At 39.9% G+C, this 26,102-nt stretch overlaps 1 protein-coding gene across 1 annotated transcript in view; it reads left to right on the top strand.

Moving 5' to 3' along the window:
* Positions 1–663: 663 nt before the first annotated feature.
* The window catches only part of LOC137344689 (innate immunity activator protein-like), a 55,226-nt gene continuing 29,787 nt past the window's right edge, over positions 664–26,102 (top strand). Inside the window, exons 1-5 of the mRNA XM_068007827.1 lie at positions 664–804; positions 10,382–10,513; positions 19,664–19,788; positions 20,119–20,241; positions 21,390–21,615. Coding sequence (XP_067863928.1) covers positions 10,459–10,513; positions 19,664–19,788; positions 20,119–20,241; positions 21,390–21,615 — 529 coding nt within the window. The 5' untranslated portion in view covers positions 664–804; positions 10,382–10,458. The remainder of the gene's footprint in view (positions 805–10,381; positions 10,514–19,663; positions 19,789–20,118; positions 20,242–21,389; positions 21,616–26,102) is intronic.

Genomic DNA, 26,102 nt, shown 5'->3' with positions numbered 1-26,102 from the left:
TTGTGCTGTTTCACTAATCAATACAGCTAATGAAAGAAGTAATGGAAGGAGGTGCCTCGATATTGCTGGCTCCCTCCACTATTGGTGTTTGTTTAATCCTGTAGTTTTAGTTGGATGATTTAGTGCTGATAAGTTTTACGTTTTGCTCCTCCCTTACACTCAAGTTGCAACAGGTTAGTGATTTTCAGGAGTGTACATACTGGAGACAGTGAATTAGAACAACTCAGCTATTTTATTTGCTGAGGATTACTGTAGAACTGCTCTTCACAAAAAAGTTTTTGTCATACATTCTAGATTTCTTCTGCTGGATAACTTTATTTGTGGTGATTTAGACTTGTGTTAAAGTCACGTTTCACATAAGCAGGTAAGAATATTTAGATTCCAAGCCTATATTCACTTTGGCTTATTATAGACTGTTTGCCTTCACAGATCGGGCACACCTTTTAGGGTGTAGTTTTACTACGTCTCTGCCAGTTCACATCACTGCTTCAAAGAGAAGCTGATAAAATAACTTTAGACATTTTAATGTGCAGGCAGTTCGCAAGGTCAGCAGTTGGTGGTGGTCCTGGTATATATTACGGCTGTGTTAAAACAATAGCAGAATCGTTCTGAAATTATAGTAAATCTGATTTATGACCATGAGGTTTACAGTGACAACATTTGAGCATAAGTGTGGGATTTTTTGTGAACTGAGGAACATTTGAATGTTTGAATTGCTATTGTGCTCTGGAGAGTGGCACAAATTGAAGGGGAATCACTGTTCAAAGAACGATATGCAGTGTCAGAACAACCACTGAGCTTTAGGTAGGTCTGTTTTCATGACTATAATTTAAATCAAGTGTAAAGCAGTAAATGAATTTTAATCACTGAGTTTACTTTGTTGGAAATTTGATATAGTTGTCCTGTTAGGTTTGTACAGGAGTGTTGCAGTATTTTAATTTCTTTATTGTTCATGTTTGCGTCAATACTGTTTTAACTATTAATTCACTTGGATGATAAAACCAGGACAGATTAACTTGACAGCACTCACTGTCCAGGCACACACAAGGAAAGTGTTCTCTTGACCGAGGTATTTGATGGTCCCCATTGCCCATGAATCTGTACCCCAACATGAGCCATTGCCTTCAGGAAAGGAGAGGGAAAAAGCCGGAAAAGAAAACTTCTTAAAGTATGCAATATTTGAGTTATATCTCTGTGAGTTGGAGAGTGCAATTCATTTAAAAAAAACTACAAGTTTTATGTCTCCAGAATAATTACTTCTATTCAGCTGCCTTTCACTACAGAAACAGTACAGTGGAATGAAAAAGGACCAGCTTAAAATATCAATTTAAAATATCTGGATTCTTCGTTTTTAAGTTAAACTTTGTACCATATTCTTTGACAATGGAAAATTTTACATGATTCTAGTGATGGCTTGATGTGGGGACGGACATCCTTAAAAAGCTGTTCTAAATTGCTCAATCAGGACTAGACGTCTCTGTAATGGTTCTTTTGAGTAACATTTTGTCACTGACCAAACAATGATTCAAGTGAATGAGTAAATACTGATACAATCGCTCTTAAGTACACTTTGGAATGCTCATGTGGTAATCACTGATAAGCAGGTAGCTAAGAAACAGTTGACACTGAACTATTTGAAAGGTAATGGTCTACCATCGTATCCTGTTACTAAGGCTAATTGAATTTTTTAAAGTGAGACAAGAGATACATCTCAGCAGTGAAGATTATACCGCTACAAGGACAAGACTCTATTACTTGGTGCTGTCTCACAACTAGGTAACTTAGACAGTTAATGAATGTTGCTAGCGTCTGGTGATTACTATTTTTAGCAAAGACTGCTTAACAAAATAAACAGCAGGCATCAAATAGGTGATATTTACATATTTTATGGCTGATTATTTATAAGTGGTTACCACTGGCATTATGCCTTGGATATGTGTCTGTCACATAGTGTATATTGTTTTTCAAAACCCCAAGTGTCATCAGGAATTTCTGTTACAGCCACAGCAAGGGTCAGTCTCCCAAATTCATGAGGTGGCAAAGAGCAAACTTTTTATTGTGAGGGAGGGTTTTTTTCTTGCTGAAATTGCCATCTTCCTGCAGCTAGATACTACAACCACAAAATGATCTCTTCCTGCCATCACTACTCTCATTGTGATGACCAAACTTTTGCTGTTTCTGCAACAGCACCTGAAAGCAGAAAACTTGCAGGGAGCAATTTTGTGTCAGGCAAATGTCAAACAGAGGCCTCCCTGTGAATTAGAAGTGCTAAACCATCACAGCTGTTTACTTTTTTTTGGTGGCAAGGGAGAGGGTGGGAGGGACTCCTTGGTAGTAGTTTGCTGTGATATCTTAGGATAGCTTTGTGAATGCATAGGAGGGGTTGTAAATGTGTGAGTCCCATATATGATATTTGAGCTGTGACGGAGCATCTGTGGACCAGTACTCTTTGTGCATTGACATTGCTGACATTTTTGAAATGATGCCTGTTGTTGTGAAGTTTTGCTATATATTTTACATCAACTTGCAGTTATATAATGCTTATAGTGTAGAAAAATGTCCCAAAGTGCTCCACATAATCAAAGAATGGACACTGAGCCAAAGAAAGAGATATTGGGACAGGTGACCAAAATCGTGGTCAAAGAAATGGGTTTTAAGGAATCTTTTAATGGAAGAGAAGTAGATGGAGGGGTTTAGAGAAGGAATTCCAGAGTGTGGGGCCTAGGTGGCTGAAAGCGCAGCTACTAATGAAGGGACAAAGGGAGCAGGGAAGCACCAGAGTCCAGATTCATAGGAACGCTGAGCTTGGGGGTGAGAAATGTAAGGCTGGAGGAGGTTACGGAGATAGAGAGGGGCAAGGCCATAAAATTACTTAAATTTGAGGCGGTAAGGTGCCAATGTTGGTCAGCAAGGACAGGGGTGATGGGTGAGTGGGACTTGATGTAGGTTAGGATATGGGCGTAAGAATTTTGGATGAGCTGAAGTTTACGGAGGTGGAAGATGAAAGAATAAGCAGGAGAGCAGTGGAATGGTTAAGTCTTGAGGTGATAAAGGCATGAATGAGGGTTTCAGCAGCAGATGGGCTCGGGTGTAGCCCTAGGAGGTTTTACTATGTTAAAGGCGCAATATAAATACAATTTGTTATTGTTATTATTGTTGTCGTTGTGGTAGAGATGGTGGAAGGCAATATTATTGAGCTGGAAGGAGGCGGTTTTTGTGATGGAGAAAGTATGGCCCCGATTTTTAAGGGGAGGCGGGGAGGGTACGGGGGTGGTCGAAAATGACTGAAGAACCCGGTAAGGCCGGGAACGCGGAGGTCCTGCCGAATTTAACGGCAGTCCCGGGAGGGAACACCAGCGGCAGGAGGCCACGGCTGGGGACCCTTGGGGGCGGTCCCTGGCAATCGGGAGGGGGGAGAGAGGCCTCAATTGGGAGGGGGGAGAGAGGCCGTGATCGGGAGAGGTGAGCGAATTCGGCAATCGGGAGGTCTGGGCGGGGGATGGGGAGGAGACTGGTGTTTGGGGCCCCAGGAGGCCGAAGGCTTCCTTGGGCCTGGGGGGAGCACTCCTGTTGCTCCTAGCCCACAAGGAATGTTGAATAAGGCACTTATCTTGTGGAGTCTGCAGCTCCCGCCTCCCTTTCACTGCTGGATTTTCTGACCCCCGGGAAACCCATGCAGCAACAGTCAATTTTAAATCAGGTTCCCAATTGCACTGCATGAGCCCGATTTAAGTATGTTAATTAAGTGTCCTGCCTGTCCACGGCAGGACACTCGGACGCCCCGATATCTGCCGCCATAAAAAAGGCGACCGGCGCATTTGCGGTGTGTTGGGGACACGGTCGCCATATTTAACTTTTTACCCCCCCCCACCCCCTTGAACCTCTCCTGCTTGACGTGGGAGTAGGGGGGAGTTAATATCGAGGCCTTTGAGATTGGAGTCGATTAGGTCGTTGAGGTTGCAAACATTCTGCTTCAGCTTGAGACAGTGGCCAGCGAAGAGAAAAGAATTGATGACAAGGGCACGGAAATTGTGGTAGGGCCCGAAGATGATGGATTTGGTCTTCCCAATATTTAACTGGTTGGAATTGAAGCACATCCAAGAATGGATGTCAGCCGAGCAGTCTGACTGCACAGAGGCAGTGCAGGGTCAATAGGAGTGGTGGAGAGATAGAGCTGGGTGTCATCTGCATAGAAGGGAGCTGACGCTATGTCTGCGGGCAGATGAGAAAGAGGAGGGGACCAAGGATAAATGCTTGGGGGACTCCGGAAATAATGGTGCAGGGGTGGGAAAAGAAGCTATTGCTGGAGATGCTCTGGCTACAATCGGATAGATAAGAACGGAACCAAGTGCGGACAGTCCCACTGAGCTGCACAGTAGAGGAGAGGCATTGGAAGCAGAAGGTGTGGGCAGCCACATCAAAAGATGTAGAGGTTGAGGAGGACAAGGTGGGATAATGCACCATGGTCAGAGTCACAGAGAATGTAGTAAGCGTGAATGTAGTTTGCAAGGACAGAGGGGTTGAGTGTGGGTTTTTTGAGGAGGGGGTGATGGAAGTTTTTAAAGGGAGGGGACAGTACCTGAGGAGAGAAAAACATTTATTATGTATGCTAGCATGGGGGTTAGGAAAGGAAGTTAGGTGGTGAGCAATTTAGTGGGAATGGGGCCAAGGGAGCAGAAGGTGGGTAAATTAGATGAGGAGAGGGTATGGGGGAGATGGGACAGAAGGTAGAGAAAAATGAGGGTTAGAGCAGAGGGAGGGGAGCAGAAAAGGCAGCTGAATGGATGGTCACAATCTTGGTGACAAAGAAGTCCATGAGTTCTTTTGCACTTGTTGTTGGAGGTGAGGGCGGAAGGGACAGAGGAGAGGGGTTTATGAAAAATATTTTTAGTAGAGAAAGGATGCCAAGTGTTATCTTTGCTCTCCAGGATGATTCTGGATTAGTGGATGCTTTTGGCAGAGGAGAGTGAATCCCAGTAGTGCTTGATGTAGTCCAGCCAGATCTTCTGATGGATGCCTGAGCCAATTGTGCCTCAGATATGCTCAAGTTTGCGCCTCTTGAATTGAGGGAGTGAAAATGGGAGCCAAACCAAAGGGAATAACCAAGATTGGAAAGAGTGAAGGTTTTGTTGGGGACAAGTTAGCATAGGTGGAGATGAGGCAGTCGTTTGACTAAATTGATGGTTGCAGAAGTATCATGGTGAATGGAGGGCCAAAGACCAAGGACTTATGATTTTGAAAGTGCAGTTGTAAGCGACTTGGGAGAATTTTTTTCCAGAGGTTGATGCAGAAGGAGGTGGGATTAGAAGGAGCTAGGGGTATGTGGGTAGTGAGGGATATAAGGAAGTGGTCGGTGATGGCATTATGAGTGATCAAGACCATGGGAGCAGAGGGGCCACTGGAGATGGCAAGTTCGAAGTAGCCGCCGTGAATATGGATTGGAGAGTTTATATGGAGAAAGAGCTTTAGGGACTACAGGAGTAGGGAGAGAGACCAAGGTGTGCTTTGGGTAAGAACCTCTTCACCACCATTTTCTGGACTCTATTGTAATTAATGTTTTCTGGGAGTTTTAATATTCTTTATCCTGTCGTAATTATTTCTCCCTTCGGGGTAGTCCTTGCACTCATGTTTCTGGATTGGAAGGTTGAATGCCTCAGCTGATCTCTGTAGTTGCTATAAGTACCACTCCTTGATTGCCATGCCAGGGATATATTCGAATGATGTGCTCTAGATATTTTTTCCCTCTCAATATCATTTGATAGGAATTCAAACTTGGGTCTCCTTACAGGATATGCAACATTCTAACCTTATAATCAAGAGAGCTGCCTCATTTTCAGGAAGTTTCAAACAAATGAGCAAGAACGCCCCATTCACAGTTAATGGGGGGAAGATTCAATTCATCAGCTTTTTAAAAAAGGTTTAAAAATTATGCTTTTAAACCTCTCAGAAATGATATAATTATTGTAAAAGTCCCAATAGACCTGCATTTCCACTATCTTGTTTCATTTTTGTTTGCTGCACAACGGAGGTCATTTTAAGCCCTTACCATAATTGCGCTGTCACTCACTCTTTGCAGTAGCACAACACCTGGCTCTAAAGCTGTTATTATATTCGTAACATGGGAAATAAATTTAGTTTGGTTTTGAGAGGAACGCAGCATCAAATTGCTAACAACAGGATGTACTGATTCCTCTGGGATCAATATTCCTGGTTCAAGTTCGGCCAGGTATGAATAAGCTTTCACACTGTGTCACCAGATCCAATAAAATAACTGGAGCTAACACAGCTTGAGTGGAATCTGGTCAGACTTACTATGGATGATAATCTGATATCCTCAGACCAGCAGATTGGCACCCGTAGTGAGGCTGATGTATATGTAGCTGGGGGTACATCATACAAATCGAGTGATCTGGTTTCTCTTCAAACTTCAAGTGCCACTGCACGTTCTCAGGCCAGTCGTAGGCAGTAGAACCTCAAGTGTGAGATGATATTCAAAGTATCCCAAATACAACAGACTGAGTGTAAGTGAAATATTATTTATTCAACTGTATTAAGCACTTCTTTTGCTGTATAACAGCATAAGAATCCAAATGTATTTTGGTGGATTGCTAGCTAGCAATTGTATGTTGCTTACTTGTAATGGAATACCTGAACCAGATCTGCTACAAACCTTCTGAAGATATGGTTGCTTGAAGGCTGAAGTGTTGTGAAGTCTGCCATCTGGATTGTTTTGAAATGTCTGAAACCGCCAGAACAGTCTAAACTCTTGCTTGTCTTTGTTGCCGTGTCCTTTCATCACCACCAATTGTTCCACCTCTTTTTGAAGCTGGGTTTATGTAATCCAGTGCAAGAGTCACAATGCTACTAATTCTCAGCATTAAACAGGTCCATTGACATGATTGCAAATCCAAATGAAACATGAAGGACAGTCAGCATCTACACAGTTACTGACTAACCTGCTGAGTATTTTCAGCATTTTCTGGTTTTGTTTCACATCTCCAGCACCTGCAGCTGTTTTGCTTTTTATTAAAACATGAAGAAAACTGGTGCTTTGAGCAGCGAGGATGAGATCCAAATCGTTAGGAATTTGCATGAATCTGAATTCCAAATTTGATCCAGTCAGACAAGTCAGCCCTGGAAGGGTCTGCACTTCATGAAAATGGTGAATTGTTTGCTCGCTGGGATATTTTGCCACTAGAAGTTTGCACAGCTCAGTATTTTACAGGCATTTGGTGGCTGGAAGGGAGTAACTGATAGGCAGGTGTAATACCTGTCAAGCAATCCTATTTACCTTCAGGTTGAATACCGCTACTAGAGCCTCGTGTGATAGGCTGTCCCGTCTCATCCTTGATAATCATACTATTGAGGATGTCTAGCTAAATATAGTTAGGGAAAAAAGAAACCGCTCAATATGTGCTTTATGTTAAAAAAAATCTGGGAATGAGTTAAAGGCTGCATTTTAATCAATGGGTTTACAGGGCTCTCACAAACTGTTCTAACTTCAAACTCCTGGTTAATGACATCACCCAAAACCTCAAGTGAATTACAATTTTACGATTCATTCCCAAGAATCTGTTGTTATTTGTTTTATTGCGTGACATGATGGAGTTGCATTTGATTTGCATTAGTAACTATCAGACACATCCATTTGTCTGGTGATCTTAAATGATTCTGGTTGTAAAAAAGCAACCATCCATATCATACATAATTGAAAGTGGGAGGCGTGAGTGAGGCATCTATTCTTTTGGTGGTGTAGTGAGTGCTACCTGTCTGAGGCTACTCTTTCCCAGGTTGTTTAAGAAGGTATTCCTACTTACCTATCTAACAATGTCTTTTTCAGACTTTGGTTTTGAATTCACATTCATGTAATCTGAATAATGGGGCCTTGGCACAATGGTAATATTCTCACCTCTGCGCAGAAGGTTGTGGGTTCAAGTACCATTCCAGAGACTGAGCACAAAATTTAGGTTGACACCAGTGCAGTACTGAGGCAGCTCCACACTGTCAAAGGTGCCATCTTCCAGATGAGAAGTTAAACCAAGGCCCCAACTGCCCTCTCAGGTGGACATAAAGATCCCATGGCACTATTTCAATGAAGAGCAGGGGACTTCTCCCCGGTGTCCTGGCCAGTATTTATCCCTCAAGCAACATCACTAGAACAGATTATCTGGTCATTATTACATTGATGTTTGTGGGACTTTGCTGTGTGCAAATTGTTTGCCACCAATTATAACAGTGACTACATTTCAAAAGTACTTAATTGGCTGTAAAGTGCTTTGGGACGTCCTGAGGTCATGTAAGGCACTATATAAATGCAAGTCTTTCTTTCTTGTGTACAATCCAAATCCAAATCCAAACCTCCATATGATTTACATACACCAATGCTCTGTGGCTTATAGCAGACAAAAGTCTGCAGGTAAATTTCCAAACAAGGAAGTGTAGGACGAAAGTACATACAAATGGGACAAAATGGATGCACAATAAAATATAGCAAAATTAACCTAATTATGTTCCATTGCTTGTACTGTAACATTTAACACATTGTAGCATTCTTTCTTGCAGAAACAAAATCCGTTGCCTAGATTTACTTACTGACATATGATCTTACATACTAAAAATTTGGTTGTTACCCCAGGCATTTCAGTCAGCCAGGTTTAAATATGATGGGACACATCTACTGAGTTAATACTGTACCATTCATTTGAAGACTTTTAACTCATGCTTTACTTTCATGCCCAACAGTAGATTTGTTATGGGAAGGTGTTTGGTGGTTAAAGTGATTTCTGGGGACCATGCCTCCCCTGGTTAGCTCAGGCTCCTTGACCCATGAAGGACCTGGAATGTTTCAGGTGACCTTTGTAGAATAAATACATCAGGAAAGAGTGCAGCAATATTCCTTATTTCATAATATGGCAATTCAGTAAAGGAGTGTATGGTGAATGACATGTGTGTGCTCTAATTTTTAACCTGTGCGCTGTAGCATTCAACTCCCTCTCCCCCGATGGAAGCTAATATAATTGGTTGTATGAATTAGTTGAGAAATTTTTCATGTTATATTTTTAGCTTTTTCAAGAAAAGTCTACATATTGTAGGTGTAAGTTTATTAATAAGAATTACAAAACTAAGGTAATCATTGGGGAAAAAATCTTGATAGTGATAGTATTAGTTATATTTTTACACTTTTTATTGGTAATATGAACAGTATCTCCTAATTATCCATCCATGGTACATTGTACCCTATTTGGGAAAACTTCTCCAGCCATATTTTCCAACCTGCATTCTCCATTCCTTGATTCCAGATTACTGCTTATCTCCCACTCCAACATCTCTCTGGATCTTTCATCCAAGCTCGCTTTGCCTTGCCTTGAAAAGCCTTCTAAGGAACTTATCTCTTGGACCCTTCTATCGCATTCTCCACAATTACTTTACTTCTTGCTTGGCACACTCCACTGTCCTTTGTAAAGCATTAAGAGGAATGCTATTTAAATGTAAGATTTCATTAATAAAGAAGGTTTCAATGCAAGCCACTTTGGATTGCAATAGCAGTCATTCCCAACCAATGACAAACTTTTGCAGCCAAATTCTGGTTATAAATTAAATATGTGAGATGATCTCGCAAAATGAACATTTCTAGAAACTCAATACATTTCTGAATTTTGATATGGACAGAAACTGGTGAGAAGACATATTAGGAGAACATTAACAATGAGAGTTATATGTGCATTGGACTTTGTACAAACAGATTAGAAATGGCTGCATTTAGATAACAGCAGGGTGAGATGATAAGACGTTAATAAAAATCCTGACATTTAGTAAAATCCATAAGAGTTTTGTTTTACAGTTGACTAATTCAATATATATGAATGTGATGCACACCCTGTGTACATGTTAACAACTTTAGTGCAACCAGGCTTTTGCACCTGCTTGTTATGTAAAGAAATCACTGCTGCCAAGCACAGCCAGGCACAGATAATTATAGCATCAATATGTATACCCTCTGTGGTTGCAGGTGCACATTTGGGATCATTTGCATATCTCTTGATGTGCACCAATGTACAAATTTGGACGTTGCATTTGTGTGTTTATTTTCGCAGCCAATTCTAGGTATTGAGATATTCCCCCCGTTGGGGTACAAGATGAAAGGCATCCAGGACAAGTAAGATACTGGCCTCTGATTTTACATTTGTTAAATTGTTAATTTGCAGTGTATTTGTCACTGAGGTCAGTAGTCAAGTCAACAATGGCAGGAGCTAAATGGTTAAAAACAAGAAAAATAATCTCTGAAAACAATGTTTTTAAAACTCTTCCATCTTTGTGTATTTTATATCAAAACAAGTTAAACATAATGTGTCTTCAACCTATTTTATTATGTAATTGACAGGTGACTAGGCATATCCTTCTTGAAATAAATTATTTCTAGACCAAAGGAAGACTAGATAATATATTCTTCCACTGAAGATGGAAAGCAAAGACGAAGCCAGCGATTCTGACAGTGGAGTCATTCTCCAGTCAGGTAATCTGCTTCTATATGTTTCATTTCATAATTTTATTTATTCTTGATTGGATCAACCCATTTCTTCATTGTTGCTTATTGCTTACTTGATTTGATTAACATTGTTTTGCCATTTAACTTCCCTTCTCTTCCTTCATTTATGGTTCTAGATATTACCTCATTAGAAGAGTCTGTATTTCAGTTATGAATGTTGCTCCCAGATAATAATCTTAGTCAATCCTATGGCTTTATATATTTTTTGTCTATCTCATTCTCTCTTTCTCTGCATAACCATCAAGTTGAGTTAATTCTCTTCCTTTGTTTTCACTTTTGGAATTTTATACCATTTTCATGTACCTTGGAAGCAGCACTCAAGTTGTGATCCACTACCTACAAGAATTAGTCTCCCTGATTTTGCTTGCAATGTGTTACCTATCCCTGTTGGGCCTGTTGAAGAGTAACAGAGGTGGAGGGCTGGGTTTTGTACTGCCTCTGCCAGTAACTCTCAGGAGCCATAAACTTTCCTATTTTGGACATGGTAAGAGGTGTGAAGTTAGCCTGCTTTATATTGTCAGGTGTCACCATTGTTGGTGGAACTATTGCTTGGGGGCCACCATCAACAAATAAACAAGAACAAAATGGCATTATTCCCAAACTGTTTGAGATCCTGGCTTACAGCCCAGCTTTGATATCCTCCTTCTTCAGATAGTGCAGTTAATGCTATGGAGAGATATGTTCCCCAATGAGGATAGGGTTCCATGCCATTTGCAAGGTAGGAATCATTTGTGTAGATACGTAGCTGTCACCAGATTATAAATAATGTTGCAGGTTCTGGGTTTAGGATAACTTCAGGTCTGATCTATTACATTTTATTACTTATACATGTTTTACAATAAATTGCCTTGGATTATGTGAATTATAAAATGCTAGTGACAGCATTTATTGTGCTAACCACATGCATTCCAATTTAATGTAACATTGCAATGATTGCTTTCAATGGCAAACAGGTAGCTTCCATTATACAACTTTTACTTTTTAAGCAGAGTTGCTGAATATTCCTCTCGTACCTCTGGTATAGTTTTAGTTGCATATTTTGATATTTTTCACACAAATATGAAAATGAGAAGTGGGAATCTGATCATTGAATTTTATGATTATTTGCAAATGTCAATTGAAAATGCTATGTCATTCAAAGGGAATTGTTGAAAAGTCAAAGCTAAAACCTCATGACCTCTGGTTCTTTGAAGCTAAAATGTTATTATGCAGGAAAATTCTTCAACCTTTGTACATTGAAATTGTAAACACTTTTAAAAAGTTTCTCTTGTAATCTGAGTACGGTAGAAGGGCCTTAGTTATGTTAACACTGCGGCAAAGGACAAGTTTTCCCTTCAACCAATCATTCCTATTAAGCAAACATTACAGAATATAGTGAACAAATTAGTGTTTTAATAAACAGTCTCATTAAGCAAATGTTCCTCATTAGGGAAGTGCTCATTAACAGTTTTGCCATTACATATACATGCTCTGTACCCAACTTAACAGCATTATTGTTGAAGCTGGGGCACAAATGTTTAACATGGTCACCTGAAATTCCACCCTCTGCCATTTTAGTGGAGGTCCTAACCTCTTTAAAATAAAAAGGATAATCCTCTGCCAAAATAGTAAAGAGAGGAATTTCAGAAATTCCACACTGCAATTTCAATGCCCTTATCCATGATAACTTGCAGCAGAGCATGTTGTTCTAGACTATTAATATATCCAAATTGAACACATTTATTTTAAAGGAAATTTTCATGACTAAAAAAGTATATATTTCTTCAAAGGGTTTCTTCTGTAAAAAATGAATTGACACAAAAAATATTTTAAAAAAATACTGGAGAAGTGTAACTTCAATTCATCTGGTCCCATCACCTCTATCGGGGATGGAAACAACAGAGATTTTATTGTGTCTGACGACGTATTGCATAGTGCCATGATAATATGGTAGGTTGGAGGGCACCAGGAATATGTAGCTGCAGCTTTTTAGATTGTTGTGGATTGAAGATGGCAGATTTGGCAATATTGAGAATCACTCCTCCAGCTCTGGTCAAAAAGACATTTTCTTTCAACTAAAAACTTCTTAGTTTTACAGCTTTTAACAGAATATCACTGAATTAATGATTTTGCCACCAACAATTTGATTGTGGCAAGCTTGATTATTTAATACCTATAATCTGGCATTAATTGCCAATCTTGGGAAATGGAAATATCACACTGATATAGTGATATAGTGAGTTTCTCTGCCTTTAGGATTAAGGCACATTGGTGAGTAAACGAGAGGAGCTTTATTTTGCATCTGATTCACGATACAGCTGATTTGGGACTATAAGACAGTGGGTGCAAAAAGTGGTAAACTGGTTTATTCATTAACATGGAAATGCCTCAATCTGATGAGCACAAACTAGTGGCATATCATATAAATTATAATAACTGCCACAATTTAATTCTTAGAATTCAGTTGGTATGGAAGACTGCAATGAATTGTATTATTTCATAAAGAAAAATCTGAAGAATATTATTAACAGACAGGTTGATGAAAGGCTTAAAAATAAACTGAATTATGCTAAATTGTAAGTTTAGCATTTGAAAAACTACAGCTATAGGAAGAAAAACTAAGGCTGATATCTTTGGAAAGCCATCTGAAAAACAATGGTATGAACCTTGTCCTATTTTTGTTATACAGATTAAAACTCGGGGAAATCAGACACCTTAAAAAATATTCTGAAAATATATGAGTAAAGTATTGGTTTTGGTGCAGCAATAAGATTACCATCAATTGGTGCTTTTTCAATATTATGCATATTTAATGCCATTATTGCATCCCCAGACTGCTCTGTTTCTCTTCCTGCTTTCAAAAACCTCCTCAAAACTCTCTTCGACTGTGCTTTTGCTCACCCCAACTGTCTCCATTTTCTACTTTTCCCTCCTGCATCCCCACTATCTGCACTGTTGTACCACATTGTTTAAAGAATATAGGGCAGGAAATTCTTCTTTGACACTGGACTGTCGCCCAAAAGTGCTGGCTTTCCTGTCCCAGGCCATTAACATGGTCTGGGAGAACCCCTGGCAGGGCCCAGTGCAAGCAAAAGGGGCAGGAAATTTAAACGCAGTTACAGGCTTCTCAAGCTTGCAGCCATGTATCTGGCATCAAAGATTGGGATCTTGTGATGGAAATCAGCATTTCAGAAGGTCCTGATCACTGAATTTCCTGGTGTTCATACACTGCACGGTGTTTGCTGTTATGATTTATAAACCCAGAAATTATGCGGAGCAATAGTAGCATTTATTTTGTATGAGCTAGTGCCTCCATTAAAATAGCAGACTAAGTAATTTTGTGCAAATGCATTAAGTATTTGTATGGTAATATGACAGTATAATATCACACAGTGTAATTCCTAGTTTATGATACCATCAAGGTTGATTCAGTTATATCGATATAACTCACTGTCATTCATCTGCATTCTTAAAGAGAGTGATAAAGCTAATCAGTTTTGCTGCAAACCATTAATCATTCCATCACCAAGCACAGAAATACACAAGTCTTCTTTCATTCATTTAAAAATAGTTTTAGATTATTTAGCTTGGGTTTCCCAATTGGTTAATGGGTAATGGCACTGTACAATGTGCTACTAAGACATAAAGAACAGAAAGCCCCAGGTATGATTCCTGGTCTGTCCTAAGTTACTGATCTCAGGCAGAGCAGCAGTTGGGCGCTGCAAATCATCTCAGTCTGTTGGTTCTGGGAAGGAAAAAAAACAGCCAGGGTTTCCTTTCTTGACCCCGGTTTGAAATTGTGTGTGTATGGTAGACAGGTGAGAACAGAATTAGGTATGGCTGTGATGTCCTCTATGGACAATTAGCCTGTCAATGCTCATTGTCTCGGATCACACATAAAAAAACATTTGAATGAGGTACTGGAGGGTTGCTGGTGACCGAGAAGCCATAGCCCAGGAAGTGTCAACACTTTCAGGACAGGAAATGGGGGGAGGGGAACATTAGTTTAAAAATATTATTCAGTTTAATCATTTTAGCCACACCATATGGAATTTGTGTAAATCTCACAACCAGTGGCTTTGTTTTCTAATGAAACGAATGAAAAGCTGTCTCTTAGATTTTTATGCGCTGATAATATTATGATATCTGCAGCATCTCAAAAATGCTTTCTAGCTGCCTCAGTCATATTTATTTAAGGGGCAGCTGTTGGCTCGTTAGGGAATTTTGAATGAGCTTATTTCTTATTTAAAATTCTCTAATGAGGCAACAACTGTCATTTAAATAAACATGACTGAGGCAGCTGGAAAGCATTTCTGATTATACTTTGATCTTATATTATTATTTATAAATAAATAGAAACATTTATGGCATGTTGGGAATCAGAGAAGATGAGGTTGGAGCATAAGAGTTTCTCTGTAGTACAGGCTGAGGAGCTGGGAAACGCAAAGCTAAGGTGCTACAGCATCACCACTGGTGGGAGGGTGTAAGTGCAAGGTGACGAGTTTACATAAGCAGTTTCCATTATAAATGTGGACACAGGAACCTATAATGAGAATAGTTGACACAGGAAACGCATGCAGATGTAAGTTTTTTTTATATATTTTAGATTTTGCTGTACTACAGTAGGTGCTGCATCTTTTAGCACATTTTGTTGCAATAACACTATCAATTTAAGACAGATAGATTAATACTAAGAAATATGCGCTGGATGTAAAAAATATATATATGATTTCTGAAATTTAAGGTACTTTAATTACATTCTTTTTTATATAGTTAATATAGTCTGGTGCACAAATAAAATTTGGACTGCAATCACATAATAGTTTCCACACCTCAAGCGTTACCCAATCTTTCATTAAATATGCCATTTGTCATTTGGCAAACTTCTAGTGATCTTAACATATTTGACAAAACAAGTCATAACCTGTCTTTGCTGTTACAATCATATGTTATTTGAAAAGCAGCAGAAACTCTCAACTCCTCATCTGACAAAGCCCTGTTTACTTCAGTGCTGTGCTGCGACTTGCAGATGAAGCCAGAGAAATATGTGGTGATTTACACTAACTGGATTTCAGATTGCGCAATAATTACTTTCCCATTGTAAGCCATAAGACATTATTCGAGTCTTGAAATTATACTGTGCACTTAACTTGTTTGTCTCTGATTTAACAGAAGCATTAATCTGTTGTGAATATTAATGTAAGAATGCTTAAATGTCTGCTATATTAACAGAGGTGTTAACCCACTGCAAGTAATAATGTCAGGTAAAATGGGGACAAAAAGAGTTTCATATGAATACATTAATCACTTGTGAACTAATATTTGCACTGCATAATTTAAAGGCCTTGGGCTTTACAGACCTTGGAGTTGATTTTAACCCCTGGTTGACATCAAACAGGTGTTGAGATTGTGCCATCTGCCTGATGTCCTTGGTTTGAGCCCTGAGCCATTTTGAGGGCCAGGCCTCATTTGATCTGTGTGCTCTGAACCAGCACTCAACTCGCTGATCAGGGTGGGTGGGAAATCCAGCACAGAGGTGAGCCAGAAGTAATATGTTGAATGGGGGAGGGATGCAGTCAGGGGAGGGGGGAAGGCATGGACAGACGGACAGCGACCCAGAACATATTTATGGGGCTAGCAGGAGCATTCATGTCCCATAGAAATGTCTTTTTTAAAAAAAAACATGTACCTATCTTATTCTGATCAGTCTCTTTAAGGAGCACTGGTTAGGCCTGGTACCAATGAATAGGGTGTACGTGATGCAAGCTCTGCCCATTGGTATCTCAAGGCTCGCATCAAGGTCTTATGTACATCATTGGGCCTCGATTAGCATATTGAAAATAGGCTCCCATCTGGGTCGCCCATGTGAAGGCCCCAGTGAAGATGGAGGCAACCGTACTTGGAGTGGGAACAGAATGGTAAGTGGTGCACGCCCACTATCACCCCGTTCCCACCAGATAGAAGCTGTGAAAATTGGCCTCATTGTCTCTGTGATGGAATACGTTTTGTGTGTCAGTGTGAGTTGAGGATCAAAAGAAAACATTAAAATGAGTAGGAAAAGAAGCAATTTGTTATATAATTGTTATTGAAAGCTCTTCTACAAAAAAACCTTTTTTGGCAAACTACCCTCATTATTGAGAATCTGTCCATGCTTTAGTATATGTACCAGAGTCAATATCAGACACTCTGATATTTTACATTTATCTTTGTCATTTTGATTTCAACAGACCAGTGGTTTGTTGCTAATTCATAGCTATGAAGATATTTTTCATGAAATATGTTGATGATAAGTGGTAGACAGTGATTGATAAACAGAGGATTGCTGTCAGTGAATAAGAGGACAATAATCCAAACAAAACGATAAGATGATGTCACAAACTGTGAGCAATTGGTGAATGTACCATTTCATATTGGCCACGAGCAACGTTTGTGCCTCAGCAGTTGCAACACCTGCTACAATGACAAATTTCGGGATGTGTTTTTTGTGGGACATGCTTTTTTTTAACATAGTTAATTTTTTTTTCAGGGGTGTATTTGGTGAATTGAATGATATCATTGCATCGCTGGCAATGTCATTCATATTGGATGCATACAAGTACTACTGAAAACTTTTTTCAGTTCTTATGGTGTCCTTTCTGAGTGGTATAGGATTCGCTATGACTTTAATGTCCCAGCTTTTTACACAATGTATGGTGTCACACCTCACAGTTTAGCAGGTTATTTTCAGTAGAGAATTACTGAAACGTTCACTAGCCTCTACATACAGATTATTTTTCTAACAAACATTTGCTTAAGAACAATTTCATCTCCACAGTGATTCATTTAACATTCCCAAAGAGCACTTTTGGTTGAGAATTCACTTGTTCTAAAATTCTACCCCATCTTTACAATGATTGACTAAATGAAAATGAATTTGATATAACAAATTATAGAATCTTTAATTCTTAAGATTTAAAATTAATTTAGTCATGAGAAATTACCAAATTGCTGCAGATGCTAGACTAGCATCAGTCAAGGGCCATTTCTGGATGCCTTTATTCTTTGCCCATCCCTATTCTTGAGTCATTCAGTAACAGGCACAAACAAGTGAATATTGTGGTGGTTGTGATGTCATAAAAAGGCTACTGTTTTCCACCTGCAGTGTTAATTTTTAACTGTAGACAATAAGGGGAGCTGTCAAGGTGTTGTCCAGACATGATAACATCCAGAAATGTGCAGGCAGATGGGATAGGCACCTTGACAATGAGTCACTTCAGAACTCATTAAAAGTGCAATAGGATATTACAACTGCCTTTATCAGTCAGTTTGCTGAACATTGTTTTAAAGCTCATTATTTTCCAATTTTCTCCCCTCCTCTCTTGAAGGCAGTACATTATGCTGAGATATGGTTCTCCGCACTCTAGCAGCCTTCCGATCTCTTGTATTGCCATTCCTCACACATAAGCAGTGGCAGTAACACACTTGTATAGTGTCTTCACGATGCATTTCACAAGGGGGTAGAATCAATCACTAAGCAGGAATTGAGAGATGTTGAGGGAATGCATGGTTGAAGAGGTAGGCTTAGAGTAAGCTTTTGAAGCTAGGAGAGATGTCGGAGTGTTTTACGAGGAAAAGTTCAAAGTGCAGGCTAGTGATGGCTGAAAGCAGAGGGATGGGAGGGGAGATGCACTGTCATTTGGACTTGGGTACGAGCTGAGACATAGAGCTGGAGGAGATTGGAGAGGTAGGGTGCAGTGAGGCAGCGGAGGGATTTGTAAGCAGGGATGTGGATTTTGAATTCGATAGGTTGATGGACAGGAAACCAGTGGTGGTCAGTGAGGACTGAGTCAACAGGTGAGAACTTAGGACAGGATAGGATACGGCTAACAGAGTTGTAATTTCTGTAGGCTAAAGCTCGAGAGAATGTAGACAGTAAGTGTCAGCAGGCTGTTCACAGCCAAGCCAGATCTTGTCCTCATTCAATGTCTGTTTTCTACAAAGTGCCACTGAACAGGAATAAGGTGGCAGTCGAGAATGAGGATTTTAAAAGGAGAGATGGAAGGGGTGGAATAAGGCAAGGTTCTCTAGAGAAGAAGGCACCAGAAAAGTAGGAGAGAAGAGCAAGGTGTGACTTGATGATAAGGGTCACAGCAGGGCTGGGCAATTGTCAGAAAACATAGTTAAGTGGTGAGTCTTCAGTAAGAGGCAAGGTGTTGCCAAGTTTTAGTCAAAGCTAAGATATCAATGGAATCATCCACAATAAGGTCGTGGATGGCAAGCGCCTTGTTCATGAGGGTACGGACATTGTGGAGGGAAATGCAGAGAGGGAGGCTGATTATTGACGCATTAGCATCATCCGTGGTGACAGTGGTGGGTGGGTGACCATGACAGAACAGAAATTGTTGAAATTAATCCCCAGCGGACGTGTGAGAAGGGAAATCTGGATGCAGGGAGGATGTTTCCCCTGGCTGGGGGGTCTAGAATGAGGGGTCACAGTCTCAGGATACGGGGTAGGACATTTAGGGCTGAGATCAGGAGAAATCTCCTCACTCAGAGGGTGGTGAACCTATGGAATTCTCTATCTCGGAAGGCTGTGGAGGCCAAGTCACTGAATATATTTAAGAAGGAGATAGATAGATTTCTTGACACAAAAAGCATCAAGGGGTATGGGGAGGGAGCGGGAATATGGTATTGAGATAGAAGATTAGCCATGATCATATTGAATGGCGGAGCAGGCTCGAAGGGCCAAATGGCCTTCTCCTGCTCCTATTTTCTATGTTTCTATATTTCTATGAAAGTTATTGAGAGAAGAGGATTTGGTTATTAGTGCCTTGATGTGCCCTACTGAGTATGATGAGAAGCACAAAGGGTAGCTGTGGGCGTATTCAAGGGGGATTCAAGTTTGGGTCTGTGGTGTGAATGTAGGAAGGCAGAGGAGTAGTGATGGGTTGGGGTGGGGATTGAGAGGACAGAGTACCTGAGATGGGAGAAATAAAAAGTGGCATGACTGGGTTCAGGAAGGAGAGGAGAAAAGGGCTCAAGAGAAAAAAATAACCTAGTGATCCAGAACCGGCAAAAATAACTTGGCACATAAAGAAGTTATCGTGCTTACTTGTGTAATATTATCCTTAATTCCTAACTGTGGTATTCTATTCATAGGGTCAGACAGTCCTCAGTCACTGACGAAAGATCTGTATCGTTCTGTCATTTCACGTAAGCAAATGCTGGAAGAAACACTAGAGGCTTATTTGGATGAACTGAAAAAACTGTGTTTACGCGAAGCTGTGAGTACCAGTATTTGATAGCCTGTGGGTTCTAATTTCAGTGTTTTACAACTACAGTTACGCTTACTGTGGCAAACTTTTATTACTACGGAGTCAGATACTAATTAAATTACATTGGGTATTATAACAAAAGTAAGCTGCATGATATACTCCTGAACAAAAATCTAATCTTGTTTATGTTATTGTTTCAAGTCAAGAACGCGTTTCATTAAACATTTGCGATTGAGGAATTTTCATGTTCTAGGTTTATTACTTAATTTTATAAACACAAGAGGTCTTTATTATCTATGTGAATTCAACTATTTCTGTTTCAATGTGTTTCATCTTTAGGAGTTGACAGGGAATTTGCCAAAAGAGTACCCGTTGGCTGAAGGGGAAAAGCCACCCACTGTCCGTCGCCGTATGGGAACAGCCTTTCAGTTGGATGAGGAGACAATTACACTCAAAGGAGAGGTAGTTCACTATGTTTGATTATAGCCCACTTTAGATTAACTTTTGACTCTCAACAAAATTCTATTGCATCAAACAATTGTCCTCTCATGAAGAACAGTAGAATAGCGAAGGCACAAAACAAGTGATTAAGTTCTCTAGTGCTTTAATACTGATGCCATTGTTAATTATGAAGTACTACCAGTCTATATAAAAAGACCTGGTTTGTTTGAGAAGTGCTTTTTTATTTCATGGCCAATTGCTGCTTTGTTATAGAATAAGAAAACAAACATGTTGAGTGCCAACCAAACCCAATGGCTAAATTAAGACAAGAGTTGATCATTTCAAAAATCTTTTGGATTCAGAAATCCCTGAACCTTTTTCAAAACATGACAATGCACTTGCACCAAGACAAGAACACATGGTCCAATGGAGGATACATGTGTTAAATTCCTTTTTGGGTCGAATGTTTTTCAGGTCTCCTTGAGGCGCAGGACATTGGTCACCAAAATTGGGCCACGTTGTGCCCGTTTAATGCACGTAAAATGGGTGCAACAAGGTCCAATTTCTACTCCAAAGATTCATTTAGAGTTAAGTCCCTGATTAGGTACATTGGTCCAATCAATATTTGTACAAGGCAATTCAATAATATAGTAGTGTCAGTCACTGTCTTTTGTCTTTGTTGATTCAAGTTTAATTTAATGGAGGGAAGGTAAAAACGGTTTTATATATTTGTCATAGTCAGCCCTTGCCCACAAAACAGTAATCCATAGGACATAAAATATCTCAGATTTACCAATAGGTCATTTTTATGCAATTTAGAGTTGTGCCTGTGGAAAAATGATTACAGCAAGGTGTAGTTTGAGAACAATGTCAAAAAACTCCAGCTGACTACTGACTTATGTTATACCTAATCTTGTAATACTCAGTTGAATTTTCATAACAATTCAGTTGTTCTGAAGCTAAATTGTAATCTAAACTTGGGTTTTGTCTCAATTGGCTTTTGGACCCAAAATTCAGATTATTAGAAAACCAGAGCATTCAGCTTTGATCAGGTTTAGTTGAAGGAAATATCAAGCAGTTCTCCAGGTTTTCACTGTTTAACCCCCATGGACGTAAAAGTAAGAAAGACCAGGATGTAGTTTGTTTTAATTCTGGTTATTATTTTCTAGGACTCTGAACTTAGCTGTATGGAGAGAGACTTTGCCTTGCAGTTGCAGTTTGTGGAGGCAGCCAAACGTCTGTCACAAGAAGGAAATCTAAGTAGGCACATAAGAAAACAAAGAAAACATGCCTTTGTAAAAGAGCAAAAGAAACTGAATGATATCAAAAAAGCTCTAAATGAACATAGAGACATGGCTGGTGGAAGAACAATGCAGACAAGTAATGTAATCGAAGGTATGTTACAATTTGAATTTGACTTAGTATACAAATGTTACTTGTCACCACAAGAATATTTTGAGGTGTTTTCCTTCATAGGAGCAGAACAGCTTTTTCCTCAGGCATCAGTAACAGGAGCTAGTTTGTGGTAATAGGCAGGGCATGACCAAACTTTTGTTCAGATAAACCGTGTGCAAAAAACATGCAACTACCAGTCAGTACTGGAACTTTGCCAGTAAAGACAATGCTCATACACATCATATTATCCATTTAACACATGAATGCCTGAGTTTAAGTGTCAGAGATTGAAGTGCATGGGATCTGTACATAATTTATTTAACGTTTTCTTTTGTGTAGTGAAGCAACATCTTCTGTTGGACATTGATTTTACCTACTGGGAACTCAATTTGATTTCAACTTCTCCCTTTAAGGCTTGTGAGCTTGTGTTGGGATATGAGTCCATGGGCACCAGAATCCCTTTGGTACCTCATCCAAATAGCCATGTGAAACAAACTCAATGACAATGCAACTGTGTGCTTTGCTGACAGAAACAATTAATCCAGAATTGATTAATCATAATTAATATTACAATTAACTAATTAATATCATTTCAGCAATGTATTGCCCCAGGTAAATAAACTAGTTCCTGATAGCAGTTGGAATGCCCCTGAAGGCAGCAAAGCCTGTTTAGTAACAGTCTTGTTTGCAGCAAACTTACAAGGAAAAACATTTGCACAGTAGAGATAAAAAGCAAAATCTGTAAATCCCAGAAATGTGAAATAAAACAAAAATGGACATGTTAACATTTCAGGTGGGATCCTACCTGAGAACTGTCAAGGGTCCCACTCACAATGTTAGCCTGTCTCACACATTCAGGTGCTGAGGGACCTGCTGTGTGTGTCCAACACTTTCTGTTGACTATCTTTTGAACAGTTGCAGTACTAGGAACTTTATAACATGCTTAGGTCAAGACTCCACTTTTCAAACTGTTCAGAATAACTATTGTACAATTGTAGGGAACTTGACTTTTCCATAATCATAACAGTCTGCTCTATGAATATCCAGGCTCTTATTGCTGCATTTTGATTTATGTTAGGAATTCTGTATTTGTAAGTGAGAATTTTTTGTTGACAAACAAGCTTTAGTTGTTAAGGCAATTGGCTTATGCAGCAATACTTTGGGTTTTCAATTACTACTGTGGCTGACATTAACTATATATGTGGTAAGGCTTGTTTATAAATGTTTATCTATTAATTCTCAGTGAGGCTGCAAAGTCTGGCCATCCACATGCTGATGCTCAGGAGGGCAAGATGACACTAACAGGGATAGATTTTGACTGCGGATGAGTTTTGGGCAGCCAACGGGCAGAGCACGCCCACCGGCTGCCAATTGTACTGACAGAAGGCCAAGTTTATTTTACGGGCCGGGCCTCGTTAACGTAGGGCTGGCGCACTGAGGGCGGGAAATGAACGGGCCGAGGCAGCCTGTTGGCTACAGGCTGCCATAGCATCCTGGAAGAGGGAAGGGCGAGGGGCTTGGGGGAGGTGGGGGGTAGTCCTATACGCATCATAGGACCACGATTTGCATATTAAAAGGGACTACCACCTCACTCAGGCAGATTCTCTGGCTGCCCAGTGGTAAGGCCTGGGGAAGATAGTGATGGCCACACCATCGACAGGAACAGGGCGGTAAGTTATTTCCCACCATTTTCAGGGGACTACCGCCCTGTTTCCGCCAGGTGGGAGGCCTCACAACCTCCCAGATAAATTCAAATAGAGTAATAGGACCTTCTAGTAGCAGATTATTTGGGGGCCAATCATATAGCATATTATAGTAAAGTATTTGTACAGGGCTTGATGGCCGGCGCGGACACGATGGGCCGAAGGGCCTCTATCCGTGCTGTATAACTCTATGACTCTATGACTCTATTTCAATATAGTGATGGTCACAGCAGAACACAGCACATTACTTGATCAAAAGCAAAATACTGCAGATGCTGGAAATCTGAAATAAAAACAGAAAATGATGAAAATACTCAGCAGGTCAGGCAGCTGAGAAACAGAGTTAACGTGGAGAGAGAAACCGAGTTAACGTTTCAGGTCGATGACCTTTTGTCAGAACATTATTTGACTTCTGTCTCTGAGTGCTTTGGGATGAATCTCAGAACAGAGATGAAATGTATTTTATTAGTGGGACATGGGATTGTTTGGTGATGATGATGCATGAAGGTCTTCAACAACGTGAATTATTTTACAGACAGGAGCTCCAACTCATAGCCAGTATTAATGATCAAAGTAATTGTTTTAAGACTGATTAGCCTATATGCTTTCAGAGCACAGCATTACTTTGTAATTTATATTACTTTGTAGTGTATGTTTTGATGTTTTAAAAGTGATCCCTTCATTTGTTATTTTATATTTACCATACCAAAATAATAATAATTTAGTCATGCTTACACGATAGATAGCATTAATGGTAGTAGTGAGCCTCTCATTACATACTTAGGTACATAATTATTGTATGTGCACCTTCTCTGATCACACATCCAATAAGTGTATGAGGGCATCATTAGCAGAGATTCACACAAACTACCTAATCCTAGAAGAGAATGTAAAGGGAGGTCACCACACTTTAAACATTCTTTTGATGGTTGAGATCACTCAGAGTTATTAGGCCCAGCCTTCAAGCAATGAACAGCTGCAATAACAATCAAACCTACAGTGGTGAAGGAACATACTGAAAAGTGAAAAAGAATACTTAAGTGTTAGATAAAGATAAGGTTCTCCCCTTAAAGTCCCAGTTGTTATGCCATTAAAGTCCCAGTTGTCATTCCATTAAGACCAAACACTTTGGGTAAATCATTTAAAGTATGTCTAGCTGCTGGGTCTTGGTTTAAAACTTTATCCAAAGGCAGATCATTCACGTGATGGGAAGATGGGGAATTAATTCCAGGTAACTAAAGTATAGTCTTAGCATCAATGAACATAAGATTAACCCAGCTGTTAAATAAGTGTGCTTTGATAGTGACAAATTGTTAAAGGACAAATTGATGGATCAAATTTACCCAAAACCATAATTTACTGGTTCCAGAAGTCCCTGAAGCAATTGAATGCAGGCTACAGTGCTGCAGCAGGAGGCAAATACTTGGCAGTGAGATCCACGCTCTCAGTTCACTGTTCAACAAACTGGCATAATTGCATTTAGTTGTAGCTCCCATATGAATGGTATTTTTGGGGGAAAAGGTAGAGGAACTGCTGGAATCTTTTAAGAAAAACTACCAGAAGATGTGTGCGATGACAGGGATGGTATGATGAGCAGGATCCCTTTAAAAGTTGCCTTTGCTCAATTGACAGGTTGTGTTAAAGCTCAGCTTGGCTACAGCCATTTTGTGGGACTGCCCAGGGTTCCTGGGTGTAATTCCTTAGAGCATCTCCTCACTTTCAGGAGATATCCACATTCAGAGGCATGTGCTTTCCCCAGTACATGGTTTCCTCAAAGCTGATCAAGCTGAGCTATACTTCTATAGTGTGGAGGATGAATATCTTTTAAAGAATGAAGAAGAACCTATCTTTTTCAAATATTTTAAACTAATGATAAAAAGTACACACTATCTAGATACCCTATCAGGTACCCTAGGACACATTATATTGTGATTACCTCTATTTTTCCCATGCCATTTGTGTAAAAAATAAATAACATTTCGACTTAATGGGAGCACTTTTCGTCTCTACATTCCATTTGCCCTCAAAAACAGGAAGGTAACAGGCAGAAAATGAAGTCTCAGTTCCTACTACTCAGTTTGCCTTGGTTGCAGAACTGTCCTGATTTTTTGGGGGTGGGGGGAGAAAGTTCCTCGTGGTCAGAGCTCCCATCTGAAACAGACAGGAGTCTCATGAATACATGTAAATCAGGGTTATGTGGTGTATTTATGGAACTGATGTGATTTCCTGATTTTACTACTTGACTAATGCCACTACCTACTCCCTATGGGTGGTAAAAGTTGTGAGGTGACCATCTCAAACATTATTTAAAGGGAACCTCAGTTGCTCTCAGTTAAACTGCATGGAGTTTTTGGAGACATTTTTCTAGCACTAGTTTGTGAGTATTTTGCCTTTAAAGTTATTAAAGGATTATTTAGTTGCTACTATAAGGCTCTGAACTGTAAAAGGGGCTTTTCAACATGGAGGTGCTTCTATGAATCCCACTCTGGGAGGAAGAGACACTAAACAGAGCTGCAACCAATTCTCCCCTTCCCCCAACTGGTGAACGTGTTTCATGCGGACAGTTCACTAATCACATGCTAATGAAGGGTGACTCAGAAAATGGGCAGGCCCCTCACCGACTCCTCCGAGCGGCTGTTGGTCTCGCCCTGCGTGTCTCCCAGCAGTTTTGTATTCAAATACCAAAATCGGACCCAATGTGTTTTTCTTGTTTTCTGCAAGATCTGTGGTAAATATGAACTGGTGCAAATCACTTAACTACAACTTGCCAAACTACTTTAGTTT

The sequence above is a fragment of the Heptranchias perlo genome, chromosome 27 (assembly GCF_035084215.1).
Source record: "Heptranchias perlo isolate sHepPer1 chromosome 27, sHepPer1.hap1, whole genome shotgun sequence".
Lineage (NCBI taxonomy): Eukaryota > Metazoa > Chordata > Chondrichthyes > Hexanchiformes > Hexanchidae > Heptranchias > Heptranchias perlo.
Note: the sequence above shows the minus strand (reverse complement) of the source record. Positions and strands in the feature narration are given on the sequence as shown.